This window comes from Netta rufina (assembly GCF_964035555.1).
Source record: "Netta rufina genome assembly, chromosome: 2".
NCBI classification, from domain to species: Eukaryota; Metazoa; Chordata; class Aves; order Anseriformes; family Anatidae; genus Netta; species Netta rufina.
In genome coordinates, this window is record NC_140124.1 from 65676472 (window position 1) to 65700747 (window position 24276).

At 41.4% G+C, this 24276-nt stretch overlaps 1 protein-coding gene across 9 annotated transcripts in view; it reads right to left on the reverse strand.

Moving 5' to 3' along the window:
• CLASP2 (cytoplasmic linker associated protein 2) overlaps positions 1-21557 on the reverse strand; it is a 138284-nt gene extending 116727 nt beyond the window's left edge. For 7 of the 9 annotated variants that reach the window (XM_084281933.1, XM_084281940.1, XM_084281937.1 and 4 more), the window contains exons 1-5: positions 21087-21400; positions 11048-11126; positions 5270-5373; positions 1391-1482; positions 1000-1075 (exon numbers count right to left, since the gene is read on the reverse strand). In XM_084281933.1, the coding sequence (XP_084138059.1) occupies positions 1000-1075; positions 1391-1482; positions 5270-5373; positions 11048-11126; positions 21087-21266 (531 nt within the window). In that variant the 5' untranslated portion in view covers positions 21267-21400. Of the gene's footprint in view, positions 1-999; positions 1076-1390; positions 1483-5269; positions 5374-11047; positions 11127-21086; positions 21467-21513 lie in introns of those variants that run through there. The other 2 variants (XM_084281942.1, XM_084281941.1) reach the window with 2 other exon arrangements.
• Positions 21558-24276: the final 2719 nt, after the last annotated feature.

Consider the following 24276-nt stretch of genomic DNA (forward strand, 5'->3'; position numbering starts at 1 on the left):
TCAAGATGGTAAATGAAAAATCCTAGAAATAACAGCTCTAGAGGGAATTTCTGGGAATGATATGAAATAAGAATAAGAATATCAAAAATGTGCTGTATTTAGGACACTATCACACTAGGCAACACTTCCAAAAGTTAGTCCCTGCACTCAGTCTTGATGCTTCATCTTGCCTTCATCTCTTTCTACAAACAGCGAGGCAATTCTGTAAAATTAGGTATCTGACTGCCCACAAGAGTGGGCCAAAGTGACCAGCATTTCCTGTACTTCCTTCACAAGCAATTACCATAAGCAATTAGGTGGTATCACATAAGCACAAGAATAGGAGTAAGACGAGATAGGGTAAGGGTTAATAATAGCTAAAGCAAAGAGACAGCTTGCTTTTTACAAAAATATAAAGCATAGTCATCACAACAAAAAGTGCCAAAAATGCATGTTAGTAAATGCCATTATTCTCTATAAAGAATTTCTGGAATTATTTCGGTATTTTTCTTTGTAACAGTCTGCGGTAAAACCACAACCACTCTATCAAGATATGAACTACATCTTCACTAATGATCAACAAACAAGACAAATTCTTAACTGATTTTCTCCAGAATAGAGCGATGCTATGGTACATAGAGGAGACAAGGATGTTGCTGCACCAAGAAAATAAGCATAAAGACCTCTTCTGTTTACTTGCCCATCTCCTACCACTCCTGCCTTCTTCCTTTCTGTATTCTTAGTATTCTTTCTCCAACTCAGCTTTAGAAAAATCAAGAGACTATTTCCATTCAACAGTTTTCTGAAGCTCAACATATGTAACCACTACAACTATATCTTGATTTTCACTTCAGAAGTTTTTGCTTATTTAAGCAATTTTTTAACTACAGTCCTATAGAAAAAAAATATCTGTTGTATACAAGCAAGCCTATCAGCTTTTCTTAAATGCCTACATTTATTTTGCATTCAGTTCTCTCAAACTGCAGTTGCAGAAGCACCAGGAAGTAACGGAATGCTTACCTGGCTATTCAAGTCACCAAACGCTGCACACAGATGTGGTACTAACTTGCTGAGGCTTAATGATTGTGCCCCGTAACTGAAAAAAAAAAAAAAAAGAAAGAAAAGTAATTATTTTTCTGACAGAAAATCAGAAAATGAACTTGTCATTGATATAATACAAACATATTAATCAAGCTTTATCTCTCTCTTAATAGTCCTTCGTCTATTTTTAAATCAGACACAAATATTATATCTTTAGTCCTTCTTTATGAAAGCTTGCAGGTAAAGTTGTTCAACTTTTCCTACTTATTATTTTAATTGAATCAGACTTCCTAAAGTATTAGTTTCAGACAAATAGGAAATTCAGAAAAAGAATAGAATCCTTATGTCTCCATAGAAACAAAAAGCTTACATGTTTAAGGTTGCAATAAGACACAAACACACTCCTTCTCGGGATCGGTAATTCTTGTGTTTAAAACCAACAGCAAGGCGTTCCCAAATGTACTATAAAACAGAAATAATTGTCTTTCATTACCAGGAGCACAAAATGATGTAATTCTACTCGTTTTCTATAACTACATTAATATCAGTTACAAAAAAAAAAAAAAGAAAAAAAGAAAAACATAAGACAGGTCCACTGGAAAAGTAAAGGCACTTTGCAGATAAAATTAAGTTATAAAATGTACAGCATGAAACACAATACAGATTATTGTTATGCCAAAACAATTTCTAAAAGTGTTCATCACAAATCTAGCTATGTATTTTTATTGCATGAGAAATGGCTTTAAAAAAATGCAGAATTGGTACAGTTAATAAACACAAAACAAATATTAACATTTTCAAACTACTGACTGAAGCAGAAGTTGCTATATTGTTTTGGCTTCATGTTGTTTCCCTGCCAAAATTTCCTCTCATCCATTTTAGCTCCTGCTTATCCATACTCCTGCTGTCTACTTCTCTCCTACTTTTAATTTACTTCTTCATTTTTCAGTTATTTCTCGCCAATTCATTCTAGTTTCTTCGCTTCCATTTCCATTATGATTTCATTTCTCCTTTTGTGCTGGTGTTGCTTCCTGTAGTATGATTCTCTGGCTCGCTAAACCCTCTTTTACCTTCTTGCATCTTTGTTTTCCATTGCCTGCCTTTACCCTTTCACTGTACCATTTATCCTTTTACCTTTCCATTTCCTTGTCGTTCTCTAGCTGAATAGAGTGTAAAGAGTGTAAACACGAAACTTACGAGACTTGGGATTCTCAGTGGTGTTTCAGAGCAGATGCACAGACTCAAACTGCAACTCCCCCAGCTACACCGCTGCCATTACAGCCTCCGTCAGCTCTCGAGCAGAGCATCCAAGGGGCGCGTTGCTTAGCAATGGCTGCACACTGGCAATGGCACAGTTCGCAGCAGCGCAGGCACCACCCTCCTTCCTACCCCGGGAGTGCTGCAATTACGATGTATAGTGACTACGTAAAATCTTTCCGATACAAATGATTGCAACTGTATTTGGCTTGCCGAAAGAAAAAAAAATGCACACAAACAGCTACTGATCAACAAGGCAGGCAGCATTAGGAGCAGGGAACACTGCATCCTCTTTATTAAAGAGGGAGCACACTTCACAGCAGACTTAAATTTTCCAGCTAGAGCCTACTTGATCACTTTGACTCATCTGTGATTTCTTGTTTGTCTTATACTACATTACATTCAGAGAAAACAAGCCTCAGATAAATAGAATATATCTTGCTGAAATTACACAGCTTAACAATAAAGAACAGGATCTTATGAAAGAAAACATCCCTCCACTTCAGGACAAATGTGAAAAAAGGAAATAGCCACAGTAGGTGTACAAAAATACTGCCAGAGAGGCAACTGCAGAGTATGGAAATAAACAAAGCAGGCTGAAAAGAAATTTAATCTTTCACTAAATTAAGCCTGAATTCATCTAAACAGAGAAATTCAAATGGCTTCTCAGAAATTTCAGCACTCATGTCTCACTAGCAACAGTTGATGCCAACCTTCTTTTATCCTATTCATGCACTTATACCAGCTCTATTCATATTTTGAAGGGTTCCTGCCCATGGACAGCTATGTCTAGCTCTTAAAACAAAAAACAACTAAACAACACAACAACAAGAAAAACCCAAACACATTTAAAACAAGAAAAAGGAACTGACAACAGGACAAATTAAGTACTATTCAAAAACACACTGGAACAGACCAGAGGAGATGATCAGGAAGAAACTTACAAGTCTTATCCCCAAAAAAAGATTCCACCCAGCTCTTCCAAAGGGATGTTTCTCTGCAGTAAAGGAAGCCTAAAACTCTGTATTTCAGTGCTGGAGGCACAGGAAAGACTTCTCTGTTTTGGTCCCTGCTGTGAGGATGATAGAGGCTTTTCATCCAATTTTTTCATGACACATAAGCTGTCTTGAGACAGACACCTGAAGCTGGGTTTCCCCCACCCTAGGGGAGTTACCAGAAAAGCCATACCTTCTCTTTATGCATGCTGTTCCTTGGACCCCATGAATCTTGTATTCTTTCCAACACTGCAGGAAAGCTTCAAAGGGGATGAAAGCTTCTTTCTATCATAGAATCACTGAATCACAGAGTATTCTGAGTTGAGAGGGACCCTTAAGGATCACAGACTCGAGCTCCTGACTCCACACAGAACCATCCCAAAATCAAACCCTATGTCTGAGAGTGTTGTCCAAACACTTCTTCAACTCTGACAGCCTCAGTGCCATGACCACTGCCCTGGGGAGCCTGTTCCAGTGCCCAACCAACCTCTGGGTGAAAAACCTTTCCCTAACCCCCAGCCTGACCCTCCACTGCCCCAGCTCCATGCTGTTCCCTCAGGTTCTGTCGCTGTCCCCAGAGAGCAGAGCTCAGTGCCTGCCCCTCCGCTTCGCTCATGAGGGAACTGCAGGCTGCCATGAGGCTTCCCCTCAGCCTCCTCTTCCTGAAGCTGAAGTGCAGCCTCACAACAAAGGCTCTCTTCAGAAACTGAAAGATGCACCACTAATCCAGAGCTCATTTGCAAGGAGGGCCTATCGTCCTATCACAAAGAATCACCAGTTTCTTTATCAGTGATTGTTTTAAGAAAGGTGTCTCCAAGATGCTATGCATTTATCCGAAGGCTGTTACTGTAGAGGTAGGTATAGTTTCAGGTCTGTAAGCAAGGTACTTCAGAGCATCTTGGTACATGAACTTGTCACTTGTGAGCGACTGGCACTTAGGCATGAAATAAATAACATATCTCTTGTCAATGAATATGATCAAAACTGCAACTCATCAACAGATAAAGGCTAGGCTTTATGGATGATGCGCTGATGCCTAAATCCCACTCATATCTGTAAGTTTCTATACTTGCTTAAAATGCAACCTGTTTTTACTAGCAGGCAAACAAAGCAACCACAATTTTCTAACTGCAAATGAAGTTTGCAAAATCATATTCCTTGTGCTCAAACATTCAAATTTTATCTATGAATAAACAAAGCCAGGAACTAGCAAGCAAAAGAACTTCATTTTGGTGTCGTGTCCCCCCCCAAAAAAAAATACACACAAAAAAACAAATAGACACTCCCTATTAACTTCTGCATTTAAACTCAGAAAGATTTTTTTTAAGAAATTAAGAACTCAAAGAACACTTCTTACTGACAACCAGGCTCCCCAGAGTTCCACATAATATCGGTCCTCAAACAGTGAAGTCCTGTTAAACAATCTTATGAGTAGATGTATCTATATTCAGCACTTGGAAGCCACCCAGTCCTAAGAACTGTGAAAAGGTTTGCTTAATTTGAACTTCAACATAAGAAATAAGGCAGAGGGGAATTTATCCCCATCTCAGTTTGTCAAAGGTTCACACGTATGTTTGTCATACATTTAGAAAGCCAGATTTTCTGTGTTAAAATGCACTATCTCAACTGTTGGACTACTAAGTGTCAGGCACAAAGCACATTTTAAAATAAATTCCGAGCAAAATAAACTTACTTATTCTCATTATGCTATCACAGATCCAGTAGGTTGTTTCAAGCATCCTTTAATTAACAAAGTCCTGCCACAAGACATGACATGACAAAATTCAGGTATGATATTCAAAACCTGCAGAATTGTGCTGTGCCAGGTTTTTATCTTCAGCTGAACAATGCATCAGTGTTAATCCATTAAGAATACCTTTAACATTTACACTATTAATAGTCACCATAACATTGTGACGTATTCAAAGTCAAGCTCATGCATAAGTAAAAAGCTCAATGGAGGCCTATATCTGAATCTCTATAAAGTGAAAGCATACCATGGGTGTAGCTGCCTCATCCATCAATTTCAATATGAGATTCTGTGCTTGCTCTCGAACTTGGTCTTTGGCATCTCCCAAGCGATCTATCAAAGGCAGGAGAACTACAGGAGAGAAAAACAAAAAAAATACAAACAAAAAAAAAAGATGAAACACTTGCCCAGTAAACATTTTGTAATACTGAAGGACAATTCCTTAAACACGTTTGAAATATACCTTATTAAAAAAAAAAAAAAGCTGACTGTAAGATGGTCAAAACATTTGCAACTCTGAAATGTATTTCTGAATATGTTACAAAATGAACAACAAATGCATTGAACCGAAATTAAAGAACACAGCATTTCCAACAGGCTTAAAAAAATAAAGCTTTCTGTCTTAAAAAACTGTATGAATGACTACCATTTAATCTTCAAAAACTATGCCAGCAGCTTCTGAATGTCTGGCTTTTCTGAAAAATAATGCTGAAACCTGGGGAGCAGTGGGGAGAAGTAAAGAATAGGATAGGACAAAGAACTACTTTCAAATCATTGGGATTTTGCTATTTAATTACAAAAATTTTAGATGTTTTAGATCTTCCTGTTCACTCACTGTATCTTGTGGAAACTTGTCCTTCCTTCAGTAAAAGTTACAATTTCAAAACAAGTGCCCTCAAATACTATTTAACTAAAATTATTCAAGAGTTGATGACTTCACATCCTAGAGATTAGAACTCACTAAAAATTAAAGGACTTGCCAAATCTTTGATTTGCTTATCCACAGAGAAAAGTTTTTAATTGCAGCTGATAAACAAATTAACGCTATATGATCTCTAGGAAAGCTATCTGAATGAATGCTGAGATCAGCATTGTGCAAGACATCTTGCTATACTGGTTCCCAGTTCTCTGTATGGCGCCTACATGCACACTTTGTGGGATTCTTCCCCACAGTGCTTTCAGTACAACTTGTTGAAAACAAGCAGCAATGACACTGAGCACACTGCTTTTTGACAGGGATTACAACTAATGGGAAACTGATGGAGATGTTATCTCCCACTTATCTCCCATGGGACAGTGCTTTTACAGTCACTACCAGTACCTGAAACACCACTTGGAAAAATCAGTGTCACAGGCTAACGGTAACATTCACCTCTTAACAGCTCAGCCTTTTGTATGAGCTTTTGTTTCTGATCTGATTCACAGATTTCTAAGAGCTGAAAGTATCAGAAAGGTAATTCTAGCTGGAACTCTTACTCAACGCAGATCACGACACCCAGCCTGTAGTTCTCCTCCAAATTAGTATTCTAGTCAAGCAGGGGCCAAGTTTGTAATTACCATGCCATTTACTTCAAACTTTAAAAGTAGCCTAACATTCCTAACATTTACCAGGAATCTTCTGAGGACTCTCTCATATTCCACCACCAGCTAAAGAAGTTACAGCTAAAATCACCTTTTACTACTTATGGTGTTACATTTCTGAACACATAAGAGTAGTCGACAGTTATTTTTTGTTTGGTCCCTCTCTCAGCCTCTGACTGCTATTCAGCTCACAGAAGAAATAACTCTATCACCCTGCATTTTGAAAGGGAAATCTGAAAGAATTGTAATAGAACTTGATGATTATAATGACAATGATAACTAAGCAGTAGTGGTGCCAGCAAAAGAAAGGGAAAAGAATATGTAATTCAGGAGGTCTCCTCAGTCCTCTGCTTCTACATAACAGTATTAAACCCCCCAGCTGTTTCGGTAGTGTGATAACTGCTGGACAAATACATTGCTGAACTCTGATTTTTTCCTCTTAGTGTATCTGAATACTTTCTAATTGTTACAATCTAAACACTTAATTCAACTGGCTCTGGATATTCCACTGACGTCTTTAGCTATCACTATCAAGCTTTTGCATTTTTCATCTATTTTTTCTTCCCTTTCTGCTCTGAATAAGTTATTATAGCTGTCTTCATTATACACTGTGAAAAGAAAGGGTGTCCCCCCGTGTCCTCCCCCTCCCCATTTTGTGAACACCGAAGAAACGTCCAGAACCTCAGAAGTCAGTTTTGGGAGTACACAGCTGACCCCTCCTAAATTTCCAGTCACAAAACAAAAATAAACACTGAGAAGTTGTTCCAAGGGAGGGCAGCACAGTGAATGCCTGTCCTGCTGAACACCACTCTTTTGTGACTCATTAGCAGGCTGAGTCAGTTCATGGAGCTGTAGATACCAGGGCTTTGCTGTAATCACGAAGGCAAGCACAGAGAACAGCTACTAGAAGATGCTGAACAGAGATGAGGTCACTGTGTTGCACTAAGCTATGACACAGCCTGTGGATTACTAAACACACCAGCCTTTGTCACTCTGGGAGCTCTGACACAGGAACTACCTGTTGCGGCAGCTGCTCAAGGGCCTGCCTGTCTGCAGCCTTGACTTGTTTTCCCCCTAAATCACAAGTTGTTTTAAGAGTACGTATATGGCAATAGACATATTAGACATAATTGCATAAGACAAAGGAATACAGCTGTTGAGTGCTGGCAACCATCAGCTGGTTTTCAGTTTGGTAGTTCATCTTTTCTGTCAGAGTAAGCTCCAATAGGAAATGATTTTAAGTTGGTTGCCTATCAATAAAATTTCAAAGTGATCAACTAGAAGGGGATTGCCACCAAACATATTTCAACTTGAACTCCTAATGTCTTCATCACTTGTTTTGCAAATGTCATAAATGTTTATAGCAAGAACTACTTTGATTATTGCTTTTTCTGCATTGGTGATGAAAAATAGCCAGATAGTGTTAGCTAGCCTTTCTACAGGCAAATGGGAAACACATCTCCCTACCCAAATATTCCTAGACCATTTTTAAGATGCTTGGGTCCTCTTTAGCATCCTGTTTTGCTAATACCCCTCTCTTTTCCCCTACTCTAAGCATCCTTGCCTAGCTTGCATTCAGTGCCTCCTGGCCTCTTGCTCCACTCTAGTTCTGTCCAACCCAAGGCCACATAGCACAAGAAATTTTGAGTTCTTAGAAGAAGAAGCCCTTAAAAGAAGTCCTAAGCTCAAAGCAGCCATTACAATTTAGCTTCAGCAACTACAGTACAACACACTCTGCATCAGGACAAGCCAACACTACTACTAGAAAGCAGCAGCTTTGCCCACTCACCACCCCAGACACCGTTTCCCTCTCCCAGCTCAGCCCAGCCCTTGTACCAGTATTTGTCTGTTTACAAGCAGACCTGAGGACATACTGGGGCGTTCCATCAATAAGACGTGTCCATCAAAGGCAGGAGGTAAGAGATATGTTGGAACTGAGTCCACAGGACCAAGCTAGGAGATTTTTTGGCACCTTAGGAAGTATATACTGGGTATTTGTGCACTAGAGTTCATGAAAAGATTTTTTAACTTGGCCACCTTTAGGTGGGTTTCTATCCTTACCAAGAAAAGCTTAAGTCATAGTTGCAGTACAAGGGCACCCTGCACCAGAATTGGAGTTCCTGCTCTAGAAGATTAGTGCTATTACTTCCCAAAGAACAAGTGACCTGAAAACATACCACTAAGAACTTTTATATCACGTTTATCCCCCAACTTTATTCTAAATATAACTGAACAATTATTTTGGCTGGTAGTTCTCCTTTATGTTTTATATGCTTTCTCACCGTCATTATCAAACTGATGTCCTTCTCTATGCTGCTGTGCAAGTGCTCCATTTGGTTGTTTCTGCCATCAGTCTGCAAGCTAAACAGTCTCAAATAGACGTTGGAGTTACACAAATGTGAGGATGAAGAAGTAGCATCATCTATAAAGGCACTATTCAAGGCAGTAGTATCCCAACTTATCCAGTGAAGTATATTATCTGTCACATACAGTATGGATTCACGTATCCCTACTGTTTTATATTAATCTTGCTGAGCTTACTTCTTCCATTGCCTGGTTTCTTTAATTTATTTCAAATAGATTTGGAAAACCCAGTAACATTTTACAACTTTCTTTCTTTTATTAATTTCTGCTGATAATGCAGAATTATTCTTTGCAGAGCCACAAAGACCTGTACCCATTCTACCTGCCCTCGCACCACATTTTAGCATATTGTCAGTCTCCTATCACTATGAGCCATTCCACAGGTTTTCCTGTTAATATGTCAGCATAGTTATACAAAGATATTATAATTTTCTTCAGTGAAGAAATCTTAAAGGTGTTAGTAAGCATGCTGTATAGCACACATTAATTGTACCTGGTCTACCTCCAACTGACCTGCTATCTACATCTGACCTGATATTTATTCCTTTTCCTTTCTAACTGCATAAATAGTTAGGTTTGTATTACATCCCTAACAGAGCTTGTTACCCAATTAGTTTCTTCTCTGTTGTTTGTCTTCCTTTTCTTGGCTTGGTAAAAATAAATAAATCTTCATTTATACGAATTCACATAATTATTTTTGCACTACTAGTTTGACAATAATGCGAGATTTAGAGCCAAGAACAGCCTGGAGAGTCAGAGTAGAGCCTTGAGAGATTAAACAGTTATTTCCTCTACAAGGACAGAAGATGAGAAACAAGTAAATCACAGAATTCAGCGCCTAGAGTGGCACCCCGTTTATTTTTAAAAATTCTGAGCAGCTTTACTGTATGATCCCCTGAAGCAAAGAATGCCACAGGTAGCACAAACGATTTTCTTTTGTTAAACTTTAACAGGAGTTCCTTCTTTTACAACACAAATATGGAGTTTTTCAGTGTGCATCATTGCTCACAACTCCCCCTTATTCCCTCTCTATTGACCACTGCTCTTTTAAGTGCCCTTCTTGCATATACCTTCTCCTGTCTACCCCTTTCTGTGAACCACTTTCAGAGAGTCCCTGTCAGCTCTACTGGAGTTGCAACCACAAAGGTTCCAGACAGCTCAACAGGATGTAAAGAGCTTTAAACATCATAGGGGTTGTGTTGTTGTTGCCTTTTTTTTTTTTTTTACAGCTTTAGAGAAAGACAAGAAAAGTCACAGCTTAGAACAGCTCTGACCATTACGTATGATCATTAACCATAAAGGCAACTAAAGGAAATTTAAGAATTTTCTGAAATGTTGCAGGAATTTCATCTTTTTGTGAAATTCAGAAATATAAACACAATTCAAAACATCTATTCTGGGGAAAAAAATACAAATAACTGAGTCTCCTTTTGCAGCCTTTTCTAAAAACAAAACAAACAAAAGCAACCATGCAAATAAACAAAAAAATACTCTTATCTGAGTAAACATTTCAACCAAGAGTAAGGGCTTGTACTCTTTTTCATCCCAGAAAAAGATTAGACTACTGAAAACTAGACTTACCTAGCTAGCAGTTACCAAGCAGGAGGTGGACCACATAATCCCCTTAGACCACAGACTTCAGTAGACATAAAGCTCTAATTAAAATGATCCACAAATAAAACCTACAATCTTTAACACAAGCTAAAGGTAGCACCTATGTTCTTACACCATTTTTAGATGACTGTCTTGGAGCATCGTAAGTAACTACATAGCACAGGAGTGGCAAGCAACTATATAGTTTGAAATTAATTACAGAAAGGACATTCCTGGAACCCTTAAAAATTCCAATCACCACGTACAAATTAGTAATTACAGGAAAAATGAGTATTTACAAGTTAATATAAAATTATTCAAATTCCAACAACAGCAACGACATACCTATACATTTACATCCCCAGCTATTGTTTTAAACTATGATTAGCTCAGAAAGCTTCCTACATGTTCAGCTACCACTGCTGGAAGTGGATGGGCAACATACTACCTTTTGGTCTTAAGGAAAAGAAAGTTACTTTTCACTTACCGGTTCCTATATAGGATTTAAAACGTCCTGATAGTCTGTTGACAAAGGCACCTAAAACATCTAATCCCAGTAACGACACCTGTCAAAACAAAAGCATGAGATACACAGAAGAGAAGACTAGAGATTTCTTTAGAATATACTTTAAAGAAATTACAGACTTCTGTATGCAAACAAGCTGGACCACTATATCTTAAACTAATATCTTAAACGTATCTTAAACAAATAAAAAAGTGAAAGTTCCAATTAGAGAGCTGATAATTTCTTAAAAGCTTTCATTAAGACAAAGTTATCAGCATATGTTTGGATCAATTATATTTACATATACTACATCAGTTCAGATTTTTTATTACTTCTCTTAAAACAGGAAGAAATTAAATGTTAGAAAATCAATGTTTTACTATTTGCAACTTGGAATTATTAAAATTTAAATGATGAATGAAGAGGACTAAGGAGCTGGAAGAAGCTCTTCATTCTCTTAATTTTTCTCTCTGGATTGTGTATGAGGACTGCAATTCCATTCCCCCTTTCTTTAAAAAATGACTGCCAGATATTGTTTATCACAGTATAAACTGTAAATCAAAATCCCTTTTAAACAGGGACCAGCACCAGGACAGACATATTGCTTTAGGCCTCACCTCCTCTACCAGGCACCTAAGCTGCTGAAAGAATAAAAAAAAAAATAAAACAGAAAGCCTTACAAAAAAAAACGGGGGGGGGGGAGAACGGATGAGGAGCAGTTCCCAGATTCAGAAAAAGCAAACAGCTTAACAGTTTAAAACAAAACAAAAAATAAAATAAAATAAAATAAAATAAAATAAAATAAAATAAAATAAAATAAAATAAAATAAAGCCCAGATGTTACATGCTTGTCTCAATCTGGTTAACCTAGATCATCCACTGAAGTGATTGCATCTTTTACCAAACTCCCAAGAGAACAACTCAGAGAAGCTAATGTTATCTTCCCTAGCAATTCAGACCACAGCATTTGTCTACCTGCTTTGTAAAATATAGAAGTTTTATTTCTTTTCACTTGGTCTTGTTCAAAATTCAAAAAACAAAATAAAGCACAAAATGCTACTGGAATTCTGAGCAATTCCCATATACCAACAGAAAGTAGATGAGACGACAATATCCATTTATCTAGAAACAAAAACGTAGTCAGAAATGATCAGTTAAATAATTCTGGTGAGGACACTTCTTCTCCCCTTTTATTATCCTGTATACTGTTCCAAGACTTCATTCTTAATTTCCTGTAACTGTTCATTATGAACACAAAAACCTACGTTGTTGAACCTCGTGGTTAATGCAAACTGCTGCCCATGAAGAGGCAAATGCCCAAGACCTCCTGAAACTTTTGAAACTTTGGCGTTTGTAATTTTCCCCACAAATACACAAACAGAATTACTCCCTCCTACTAGCTATTTATTTTCATAAAATTTGGAACCACATTTTCTTCAAGAACAATGTTCTCTTAAAATCCTCATCCGTAACAATTGTCCAGACTAGAGGAGAGGCCAAAAATAATTTGACTGGGGATGAATATGAGGAAGAGTGGCCCACGTACGCAGTACTGTATGATTCTTGAAAAGGAAACTAGACAACTAAGCCCTCCATAAAATATAGGATCTGAAGCAACCATAAAATTAAAAATATTTTAATGAATTTAATATTAGTAGATCTCCATTTAAACAGGAGATAGAAAATTGAGTACAATTTACTTGGAAATTTACTCGTTTTTATTACATACTAACACAGAAGAGTATCCCTGGCTTAAATTACTATGTTGCTAACAAGTAACTGCAGCTGAAACATAGTAGAACGAGAAAGCAAAATACTGTAATTGATAACTTAAAATATAAATCAGCTTTTATGGTAACATCAAGGCTTTCCATTAATGTTCTTTTCCTGATTCTAAAGCTACACAAGACTTGAAACAAAATCTCAGTATAAAACGTGATGCCTGAAATAAGAATTTGTTTTTGAATATACATACTGTTTTCCTATGCATCTGTTTCCTTACTATGAGCTCCACCTTAGGTCTAAGGTGTCTTTCAGTGACAATCTTTAAGACACCTTTTCTTCATAAGTATTCTGTTGTTTATTAATGCATAAATCTGCAGCATCTCCCTCTGTAACAATGCATACAGTTCCCTACACATCTGATTATATTTGTAAAATCTCTCGTGATGACTTTGTGCAGCAGCTCAGAGATTAAAAATTAAGAGGAACACATGACTGCATTTCATTACAGATTTTAATGTGTTTTCAGTCATATGGCAACAACACAAGTGTTCATGCATGTTCACACATTTTGCAACAAAACTAGATTTCACAAGTTTTATGGTATGTGGTGACAACACACGTGTTCACACATGTTCACATGTGTTGTGACAAAATGTGAGCAGACGTGTTTTCAGACTTCATGACGTGTTCATGCATGTTGTGACAAAATGCATTTTCACATCTTTTCAGGCATATGGTGAGAAAATGCATGTTCATGTATGTTGTGACTAAAGGTATTTATACGTGTTTTCAGGCATTTGGTGACAACATGCACGTTCACTGTTCATGCATGTTCACCTGTGTTGTGACGAAAAGAAAGTAGACATTTCAGTGCTTTGATGACAAAATGCATATTCATGTGTGTTCAGGTGTGTAGTGCTAAAGGATATTTTCATGTATTTTCAGGCATACGCTGACAGCACACGTGTTCATGGGTCTTGTGACAAAACGCATTTTCACACATTTTCAGGCATACAGTGACAACACCTGTGTTCATGCGTATTCATGCATGTTGTGTAAAATACATTTTCACACCTTTTCAGGCATAAGGTGACAACAGGTATGTTCACACATGTTGTGACAAAACACATTTTAATGTGTTTTCAGGCATTTGGTGGTAACAGACATATATGATTTCAGAGCCCTGATGACAACACACATGTTCAAGTGTGTTGCAATGAGGTACGTTTTCACATATTTTCAGCTGTTTGTCAATAACATGCCAGGTGTGGACACATCTGAACACGTGTTGTAATGATACACAATGTGTTTTCATGGATGTGGCAACAACACATGCTCACTCATGTTCACACGTTCAGCCTATGGAAGCAACACATGGTCACGTGTATGGAGATGTGTGGCTACAACATGCCTGTTCACCTCTGAGGTGGCAACACATGCTCAGGCATGTTCAGGCATGTGGTAGCAACACGTAGAATCATAGAATCATAGAATATCCTGAGTTGGAAGGGACCCTTAAGGATCATCAAGTCCAACTCTTGACACCGCACAGGTCTACCCAAAAGTTCAGACCATGTGACTAAGTGCACAGTCCAATCTCTTCTTAAATTCAGACAGGCTCGGTGCAGTGACCACTTCCCTGGGGAGCCTGTTCCAGTGTGCAACCACCCTCTCTGTGAAGAACCCCCTCCTGACGTCCAGCCTAAATTTCCCCTGCCTCAGCTTAACCCCGTTCCCGCGGGTCCTGTCACTGGTGTTAATGGAGAAAAGGTCTCCTGCCTCTCGACACCCCCTTCCGAGGAAGTTGTAGACTGTGATGAGGTCTCCCCTCAGCCTCCTCTTCTCCAGGCTGAACAGGCACAGTGACCTCAGCCGTTCCTCGTACGTCTTCCCCTCCAGGCCTTTCACCATCTTTGTAGCCCTCCTCTGGACACTTTCCAACAGTTTCATGTCCTTTTTATACTGTGGTGCCCAGAACTGCACATAGTACTCGAGGTGAGGCCGCACCAGTGCAGAGTAGAGTGGGACAATCACCTCCCTTGACCTACTAGCGATGCCGTGCTTGATGCACCCCAGGATACGGTTGGCCCTCCTGGCTGCCAGGGCACACTGCTGGCTCATATTCAATTTGCTGTCTACCACGACCCCCAGATCCCTCTCTTCTAGGCTGCTCTCCAGCGTCTCATCGCCCAGTCTGTACATATAGCCAGGGTTGCCCTGTCCCAGGTGCAGGACCCAGCACTTGCCTTTGTTAAACTTCATGCGGTTGGTGATTGCACAGCTCTCCAATCTGTCCAGATCTCTCTGCAAGGCCTTTCCACCCTCATTCGAGTCCACAACTCCTCCAAGTTTGGTGTCATCAGCAAACTTGCTCAAAATACCTTCTATTCCTACATCCAGATCGTTTATAAAAATACTGAAAAGTACCGCCCTAAAATGGAGCCTTGAGGGACCCCACTGGTGACCGCCCGCCAGCCTGACGCAGCCCCATTTACCATAACCCTTTGGGCCCTGCCCGTTAGCCAATTGCTCACCCATCGTATGATGTTTTTATTTGGCTGTATGGTGGACATTTTGTCCAGTAGGATCCTATGGGAAACCATGTCAAAAGCCTTGCTGAAGTCCAAAAAAATCACATCAGCTGGTTTCCCTTGGTCCACCATACGGGTGATCTTATCATAAAAGGAAATCAGGTTAGTTAGGCAGGACCTACCCTTCACAAACCCATGCTGGCTGGGACCAATGACTGCTTTGTCCCCCAGGTGCGCCTCAGTAAGTTCAAGAACCATCTTCTCCATGATTTTACCAGGCACTGACGTGAGACTGACAGGCCTGTAATTGCTAGGGTCTTCTTTCTGACCCTTCTTGAAAATCGGCACAACATTTGCCAGCTTCCAGTCTACCGGGACCTCTCCAAATTCCCAGGATCGTTGAAAAATAATTGAGAGAGGTTCCGCGATGACGTCCGCCAGCTCTTTCAGCACCCGGGGATGAATCCCATCCGGACCCATGGACTTGTAGGGATGCAGGTGGAGTAGCAAATCCCGCACACGTTCAGAGTCGGTTGGGAGTTTGTCATCCCCACTGTCCCGGTCCTCCAGCTCAGGGCACCCTGGGTCCCGAAGCCCATCATCGGCATTGAAGACAGAGGCAAAGAAGGCGTTAAGCGTCTCTGCTTTGCCTATGTCATTGTCTGTGAGGAGACCTTCCCTATCAAGGAGCGGCCCTATGTATTCTTTAGTTCTTCTTTTTCCATTCACATATCTAAAACACACACATGTTCACACATGTGGAGTCATTTGCTGGCAAGACATGTTTACATGTGTTGAGGTGTGTATTGGGAACACTCATGTTCTCATGTGTTCTGCTGTGTGATGGCCACGTGCCTGTTCATGGATGTGTCAGCAACACATGATTCCACCTGTGGCAGTAACACAAGCGTTCACATCTGTGGAAACCTGTGGCAGTAGTGCGTGTTCACACATGTGGCAGTTACACCCATGTTCGTGTGTGGCAGCTACCCCCATGCTCACGCCTGTTCAGGCATGTGGCAGCTACATGCACGTTCAAGTGTATGGTGGCAACAAGCGTGCTCAGGCCTGAGGCCTGGACATGTTCAGGTATCCAGTGGAAATAGCCTTGTCTAGACGTGTGGTGGTAAGAGACGTTTTCACATGTGTGGTTGAAATGTATGTGTTCAGGCACATGGCGGCGACACCCGTATGGCATGCACTTCTGCAGCTTGAGACATTTTTCCTCATGTTCTGACCTGGTCCTCTGTCTGCCTCTGCTCTGTGTCACTGCTGCTCGCTCCTTTTTGTTCAAATGCCTTTCAACTTCAGCTCCCACCTCACTCACCAGTGGCCCCAGCTGTTACATGTAGCCTTGTTTCTTGCCTATTTGCCCAATTACCATTCCAATTTTCCCTTCATTAATGAAACCTTCAAACTCCTCCTGCTGGCACTATTCTGTTGAACAGAAGATACGACACACACTTGTTATACCACATAAACGCACAAACACAACAGCCACTTTCTTGGTCATCCAGTATCTCTCCCCCTTCAGCGTTGTGACCAACAAACCCAAGGAATACTCTGCTTTGCAAAAAAACAAGGAAAAAAAATCTCCTGCTCTGACACAAGACCAGTGATGTTTTATTCGCATGTATTCATCAAGAAGAACATCCACGTTAGTCCCATAAAGCCAGTGACCACGTATGTCAGTAATAGAAGGATGTGATACCCTCAAGAATAAGCCATCAGTTCACTGCTTCAAGCTACCCCGAGGTATTATCACAAATATTATCACTGCTCCAGTTTTTTGCATCTGACAGGTATTTCTAAGTCTGAGGAAAACAAATACTGGCAAAGTAATGCCATCAGCCAACTCTCAATACTCCACATCCAACTTCTCTTTAAAAAAAAAAATCAGAATTCTTTCCCCTTCATTTTTTCCCCACTACTGTTTGCAGCCTTGGGAAAACGGCCATTTAAAAAACAAAAAATCATGAAAAATGTTTGGATTGCAGCAACAAATCAAAGTCCCAGCCGATATATAACAAAACAAATCATAGCACCAGGATGCTAGGCAAATGATTTCCAGTTCAGTGGGCAACCCTGCGATCGTAATGAGGTCTGAAACGAAAAGGTTGAATTGTGCACCTCTTCTGGGTACTCCCTGGTGTTGACAAGTTTCCGAGCATCTTTGGAAGCTGCTACATCGCTGGTTGCACAGTGGACATCCTAACTGAAGTCCCCAGGACACCCCTTACAGACAGCCTGGGAAAACAGCTCATCTCCCTCTCTGTGAGGCTTCCAGTGTTCTGTAACAAACTTTCACTCCATGCCATTCCCAGACAAATCAATACATGTTCTTAATCCCACCTTACTGATTTGTCAGCCGCTCCAACTGGTAACTGATCTCCTCTTCAATGAGAAAGATGAACGTAGACATTTTCCTGATCAGCTTTCATAGTTTGGAACTACTGGCTGAGTTTTGCTAATTAAACCACTATGAATAGCTGTGTGGTGTTTTTACCATGCTAGGCAGCTAAACACCACAACCACTCTCTCAGTCCCCCTCCTTAGATGAAGGGGGGAAAAAAGTAAAGTAAAGAACAACTCACAGGTTGAGATAAAACCACAAATAAAGATTATGTGGAAGTGCAGAGGAAAGAAATTACTCTCTGCTTCCCACAAATGAGCAATGCTTGACCACGTCCTTGAAGCAGGGCCTCAGCGCATGTAGCCGGTGTTTGTGAGGAGGACCGACATTTTCACGAGAGCCCACCCCTCCCCTCTTCTTCCTTTTTCCACCTTTTATTGTGGAGCATGACATCATATGGTATGGAATATCCCTTTGGTTGGTTTAGGTTAGCTGCCCTGGTGATGTTTCTTTTCTCACTTCTTTTTGCCCACCCCCCAGGAGGGTTAAAGAGAGTCCTGATGCTGTGTCAGCACTGCTCAGCAGCAGACACAACACTGGTGTGATACCACTGCTGTTCTAGCTACAATCGCAGAGCACAGCACTGTATGGGCTGCTGCAGGGGAAGTTAACATCCCAGCCAGACCCAGTACAAGCAAACTTTCAAAAAGTAAAAACACTATTAAACTTGTGGCAAAAAGATTTTGACCTCTTAATTCAACCCTGCTGATAACAAGTCCACACTTGGTTACTTAACCCCTCATCTCTTTTCATTCATTACCAAGTCTGCCAAATCAGCCGTTCTGTTCCCATTTCTTCCAGTTCCTCTCCTCGTGTTTATTTGAGGCAGAAACTGTCATAGGATGTCATGTCTTCTCAGACATTGCACAGAGAAGAACCAAGAGCTCCCAGATCCCTCCTCTTCTTTTTCAGGATGTTCAGATGGAGCACTTCATGTAGAAGAATTGAAGTTTCACACTCAGTAGAGTGGGAACAAATATAGCACATCCAGGGCAAGTTATGTTAGTTACTGCCTCATTATCCATACCTGTCACCCCCAAGAAAATAATGCACCTTCTTGTAACTTTCTTTAAATATCCCCTGCTTGTAACTCCAGTTCATCTAGCTCAGCAGTTCTGACAAACAGGCCAATTACCGGCCAATATCATCACCCAATTAAACTGCCATGCCAACTGGGAGGGATTAATTACTTCAGGACTTTGAAGACCTTCAATAGGACATTAAAAAAAAAAAAAGATGTTAAGTAGGAACTTCTAGGAATATTCACTCCTCAGCAGAAAAAAAAGGCATCCAACAAATCAATATAAATACCATAATTAAAAACAAAGTTTACTGAAATACTTGTCTCGAGAATACATACAAGCCTGTGACACTCATTATCTTCTGTCATCATTCAGGCCCCGAGCTTACCAACAAACTAAGACCTAGCAGTTAAACATCGGACAGGATACTTCACTTGGAAGGGAGCTACAAAGATCAAGTCCCACTGCATGTAACATCCATGCTTGTTTAAGATGAAATATGAATTTTAGATCCAACCACAATTCTTCAGAATATTCCTTATTTTCATTTGGAAACATCAGATGCCAAACAACACCATCATAGACAGGGACACTGGAACTGATTGCAAACAAAACATCCAACACCTCGTGCTGTTGCCATTAATACTGCGTGTACAATATACTTTGAAATGCAGGGTTTTTTTATGTATAAAGAGCCACCAATAGGTGACACGCAGAAAAGGAGACTGTAAGAATATAGTAAGAATTATAATAATCATCATAATTTATAGAAATCTACTTATAGAATTATAATTGTCATATTATAATATAGTAAGAATTATAATTATTAATTATAAGATTTTATAATAACCTCATATTTTGACTGAGGCTTGGGAAGGTTATCTGGCCTACAGTAGATTCCTCCTTTGTTGTACAGTCCTAACAGCCAACATCACTGTCACTTTACATCAACAGTGAGCAGAATGACTTGCTTTACAAAGATAAAAAGAAACAACCACCACAACACCTTGACATTTCCTTTTCAATTCCCGATTTCATCAATTTAGAAGTTCAGGAAACAACTTTTATGTTATCCTACATGTTTTAAAAATAACTTGCCTAACTTTGACATTTATCAACTGCCAACAACTATCCTCAGATTAAGAATTCAAAAACAAGTAAATCATCTTTATCCAATCCACGTTACTCCCTGTAAGTAACCTGATCTTTAGGAACAAATTTGCTCAAAAAAAAAAAAAAAAAAAAAAAAAGCGAGATACATGCAAATACAGCTGAGCCTGATCATTTTCAGGCCTCAAACTTAGAAGTGCTATGTGCAAACACAGCCAAGTACATAGCATTGTCAAATCTAAGGAGTAAAAATAAGTATTTCACAAACACACTGCCTTTGCAAGGTGTTCCTTTGTTTTCCTCCAGAGATTACAGAAATAGGAAAAAAAAATACCATAACCTCCATGCACTAAGTCCAAAGGACTAAGTCCTAAGGACAACTGTCTTAGGAGACAAGACAGCAACTCTGGGACTCTGCGCAGCAGGAAGGGCGGCCCTTGCCCTGCTGCCAGACCCGAGCTCAGCAGTACAGATCAACACCGCCACCAGATGACGAGAGCGCAGACCAGCGACAGTTACATACAGCAGGAAAAAAAGAAAAAAAAAAAAAAAAAAAAAAAAAGCACGCAAAGACGAATGCGATCGCGTTTGGTAATAAAGCTACATTGTCTATGGTTATCGGCTGACCAACAGCAGAAAAATTGACAAATATTACTCTCCCACGTGTCCACCGTAAATACTGTTTTCCTGTATGTCAGCCAAAAGCGCACCAGGAAAAAAAGCCAAACATGAGTCATCATCGGGTAGCTATAAAAATACCGTGTAACTTCTCGTCTATGACAAAGTCACCTAAAGGCGATAGAAAAACTTTAAATTTACAACTGGAACCCGAAGAAGCAATTCAGTCATTAAGCAGAGAGAAATACCAACACAGTGAAACAGCACTCTTTAGGGCCTGCAGGAAATCCTGGGAATCCCAGGAAACGTTACACCAAGCAGAGAGCCCAGCACGGGAAGGGAATGGGAGGGGTAGCAAAAAAAGAATTACTAGCTATGTTATAGCTATGCTATTTCAGGCGAAGGGAACAGTTGGGGGGGTGTCCCCCAAGAGGGAATGTGCTGCCATGTGCAGGCAACGATAAAAGGAACAGAAAGCGAGAAGTGTTAGCCAAAGCCAGGCCAGATTCCCGAGTCTCCGGGGGAGGAAGGGCTGGAGGCCGGGCCAGACGCCGGCCTGTCCGTGTGGCCAAGGAGCGCCCCGGCCCCTCCCCGCCCCGCACCTTGAAGTTGCTGGAGTTGACCCACGCCGCCAGCTCGTCGATCACTTTGTCGAGCCGCTGCGGGTCCTGCTCCACGTCCGGGGACGCCGCGGGGTCGCGCAGGTACTCGAGCAGCTCCTGCCCGACCTGCAGCCTGCGGCCCACGTCCTTCTGCTGCACCTGCTGACAGAAATGATCCATCCCGGGCGGCTCCGGGCCGGCGGGACGGGACGGGGCGGGACGGGACGGGACGGGACGGGACGGGACGGGGCTCCAGCTCCTCAGCGCCGCAGGGCCCGGCCCGACCTCCCCCGCGCCACGCCGCGGCGGGGCCGGCCCGCAGCTCGCATCCCCTCGGACCCCGGCAGCCCCCGGTCCCCTCCGCGGGGGAGCTCCGTGCCAACGGCCGTCCCCCCCTCCCCGCGGGCCGGGCTGGGCCGGGCCGAACCGAGCCCCGCAGAGCCGCCGCCGCCGCCGTCCCGGGCAACTTGCGGCCCCGCCGCGGGCCGGCGCCGGACTGACGGGGCGGGGCCCGGCACGGGGCGGGGCCCGGCACGGGGCGGGGGCTCCTCATAGCCCCGCCCCCTCAGCGAGCCCGCCCTCTCCCGCCCCGCCCACCGCCTCCACGCGGGTGGTGGCCCGCCGGAGGAGGCGCATGCGCAGCCCGCCCGCCCCGCTGTCCCCGAGGCGCTGAGGGGAGGGGCCGGGGGCTCTGAGGGGTTTGGCGGCCGCAAGGGGGGCGGGGGCCTCAGGGAGGGTGCGCGGAGCACGCCTGTGGGTTGGGTGCCATAAGCTCCGTAGCGGCTGGAATTGCTGTTTCGGTATCAGTTTTAAATCACAGACCCACAGAACCATAAAGCTTGCAAAAGACCTCCAAGATTGCCTACTCCAACCATCACCCTCCCATCACTGTCACGCACTAAACCATGTCCCTAAGCACCACGTCCGACCTTTCCTTGAACACCTCCAGGGACAGTGACGCCACCACCTCCCTGGGCAACCTGTTCCAATACCTGACTGCTCTGCTCTTTCTGAGAAGAAATGTTTCCTGATTTCCAACCTAAACTTCCCCTGGCACAACTTGAGGCCATTCCCTCTAGTCCTATTGCTAGTTATCTGCGAGAAGAGGCTGACCCCCAGCTCCCCACACCTTCCTTTCAGGTAGTTGTAGAGAGCGATAAGGTTTTCCCTGAGCCTCCTACAGACTGAATTAACAAGCTGAGTGACCAGCGAGCTGGGCTGGCCACAAGTCCTGAGGGCAAAAGCAAAAGACTCAGTAGGTTGGAAGTAGAGCAACTCCTTTCAGTGGCAGAAAAGGGTGATGCCATCCCTGCAGCGCTTGGAGACATCACATTACACTAAAATGCAAGCTGCTGTTTGTATAGGCCATCCTTTTCTTCCCATACTATCACATATAAGGTCCTTCCCTTGTTTTTACACCCCAGTTGGTGTTTATTTGGCCTTACATAAACAAGGTCAGGGAAGTAATATTTTCCTTTTTCAATGATAGTCATGTCATGAAAGCCCATAGTTTCAAGACAACACAGTCTGGCTGTCTAGCTTGCCTCATTAGTGCTAATACTGGGGATGGGTGAGACTGCAGGAGAATGAGGTACTCCCTTCATTTGGCTGCAGGATTTAGACAGGTAAAAAACAAATTTATAGCAACCACACCTCCAAGCTGAGGACCCACATCTCCAAGCTGCAGTTTCACAGCAGTTTAAACCAAACTAAATTGGTGCTACAGTGGTCCCACTTGCTTGCATCTCACAAATCCCATTTTCAGGAATGTTGCACATCTGTTCTGTCCCATGCGCTGACATCTGCATGACCTCACAGAATAGAGATCTACATCCGCAAGCACAACAGAAGGCAAGACTACAAGCAAGCAACCCTTTGCTGATTTTGGTGCGATCTAGCACATTTGGGATCCCTTCCCTGATTGGACCCTAGGCATTGAAATAATAAAGATGAAGGCATTGAAATAGTAGATACATTTAAAACAGAAATGTATGTGTTATGCTTTGAGCCTATTGTAATTACACCAAAAGATTATCAGTCCCTCAGTTTGTTTTCACAGCTGGATTTCCCCATGCACATATAAAGAACTATAATTTTGGATGCAACTGAATAGTTCTTGTCTTGTGTGTGCAATGCCATTTTCTAAGAAGGGCTGTAAAATGTTTGCATATGTTTATGGATTTATTTTATTGAAAATGTGACCTATGAAACAAATAGAAATAGAAAAACAAGCAGCAAAGAATAAATGTCTGTATTGTCTTTTTTTTTTTTTTTTTTTTCACTGCATTAGAAATCTGATTCTGCGGTATTGTCAGTTTAAAGAGTAACTTTCTCACTGTGATTTTCAAAAGTAACTGCCGATTTAATAAGCTTAACTAAACAGAAAATAACTGAATAGATTGTACTGGCCTCTTAGAATATCAAGAGCTGTAAACAGTTTCAGTCCACCAGATGAACTTTGCAGAAAAACAGTGAAAACAACAAAATGCCCCCCTCCCCCAAAAAAACAAACAAACAAACAAACAAAAACCCTTTCTTGTTGTCCAAGTTAATGTCAGTCTCTTAAGATAGAAAATCCTGACCAAAAAAGTGGTGGAAAGCTCATGGCAGTAGCTTCTCTGAACTTCTCTTGATTCAAAGCAAATAAATTTATTAGATAATCTAATAATCTGTGAATGGCACTGAAGCTGAGGGGGAGGGTAAAGTATAATCAGGTACACACTTGAAACGTTGAAACTATTTTGTCAGACCAAAGACAACGTTGCACATTTATGTTAAGGGTAAAAAGCCATGCTGGGATATATGGCTTTTTTTTTTTTTTCTCCATTTTATGTCACAAGAACTTTTTTAGAAAACACAAGAGGAAATAACTTTTACAGCCTTGCTGTAAAATCAGAAGATTAAACTACTGTATTTCATCCTGACAGCACTCATGCCTTTAGATACTGGATGGATGTTGGTATAACACGTGAAAAATGGTAGCCCTTTTACTGCTGAGGTGTTCTGGTACAATTCTGACATTTTCCTTTGAAACCTGTGGGAATATAAATGTTGCTTTTGCAGAGTTACATTTAGAAGGAAGGAATGTGGTACTGAGATATGCTTACAGTGATAAGAAAGCTTAGCAGGCGACCTTGTAAAATGCAGACATAGGACAATTAGGTGAAAATCGCGGTGTCAAGTCAGATAA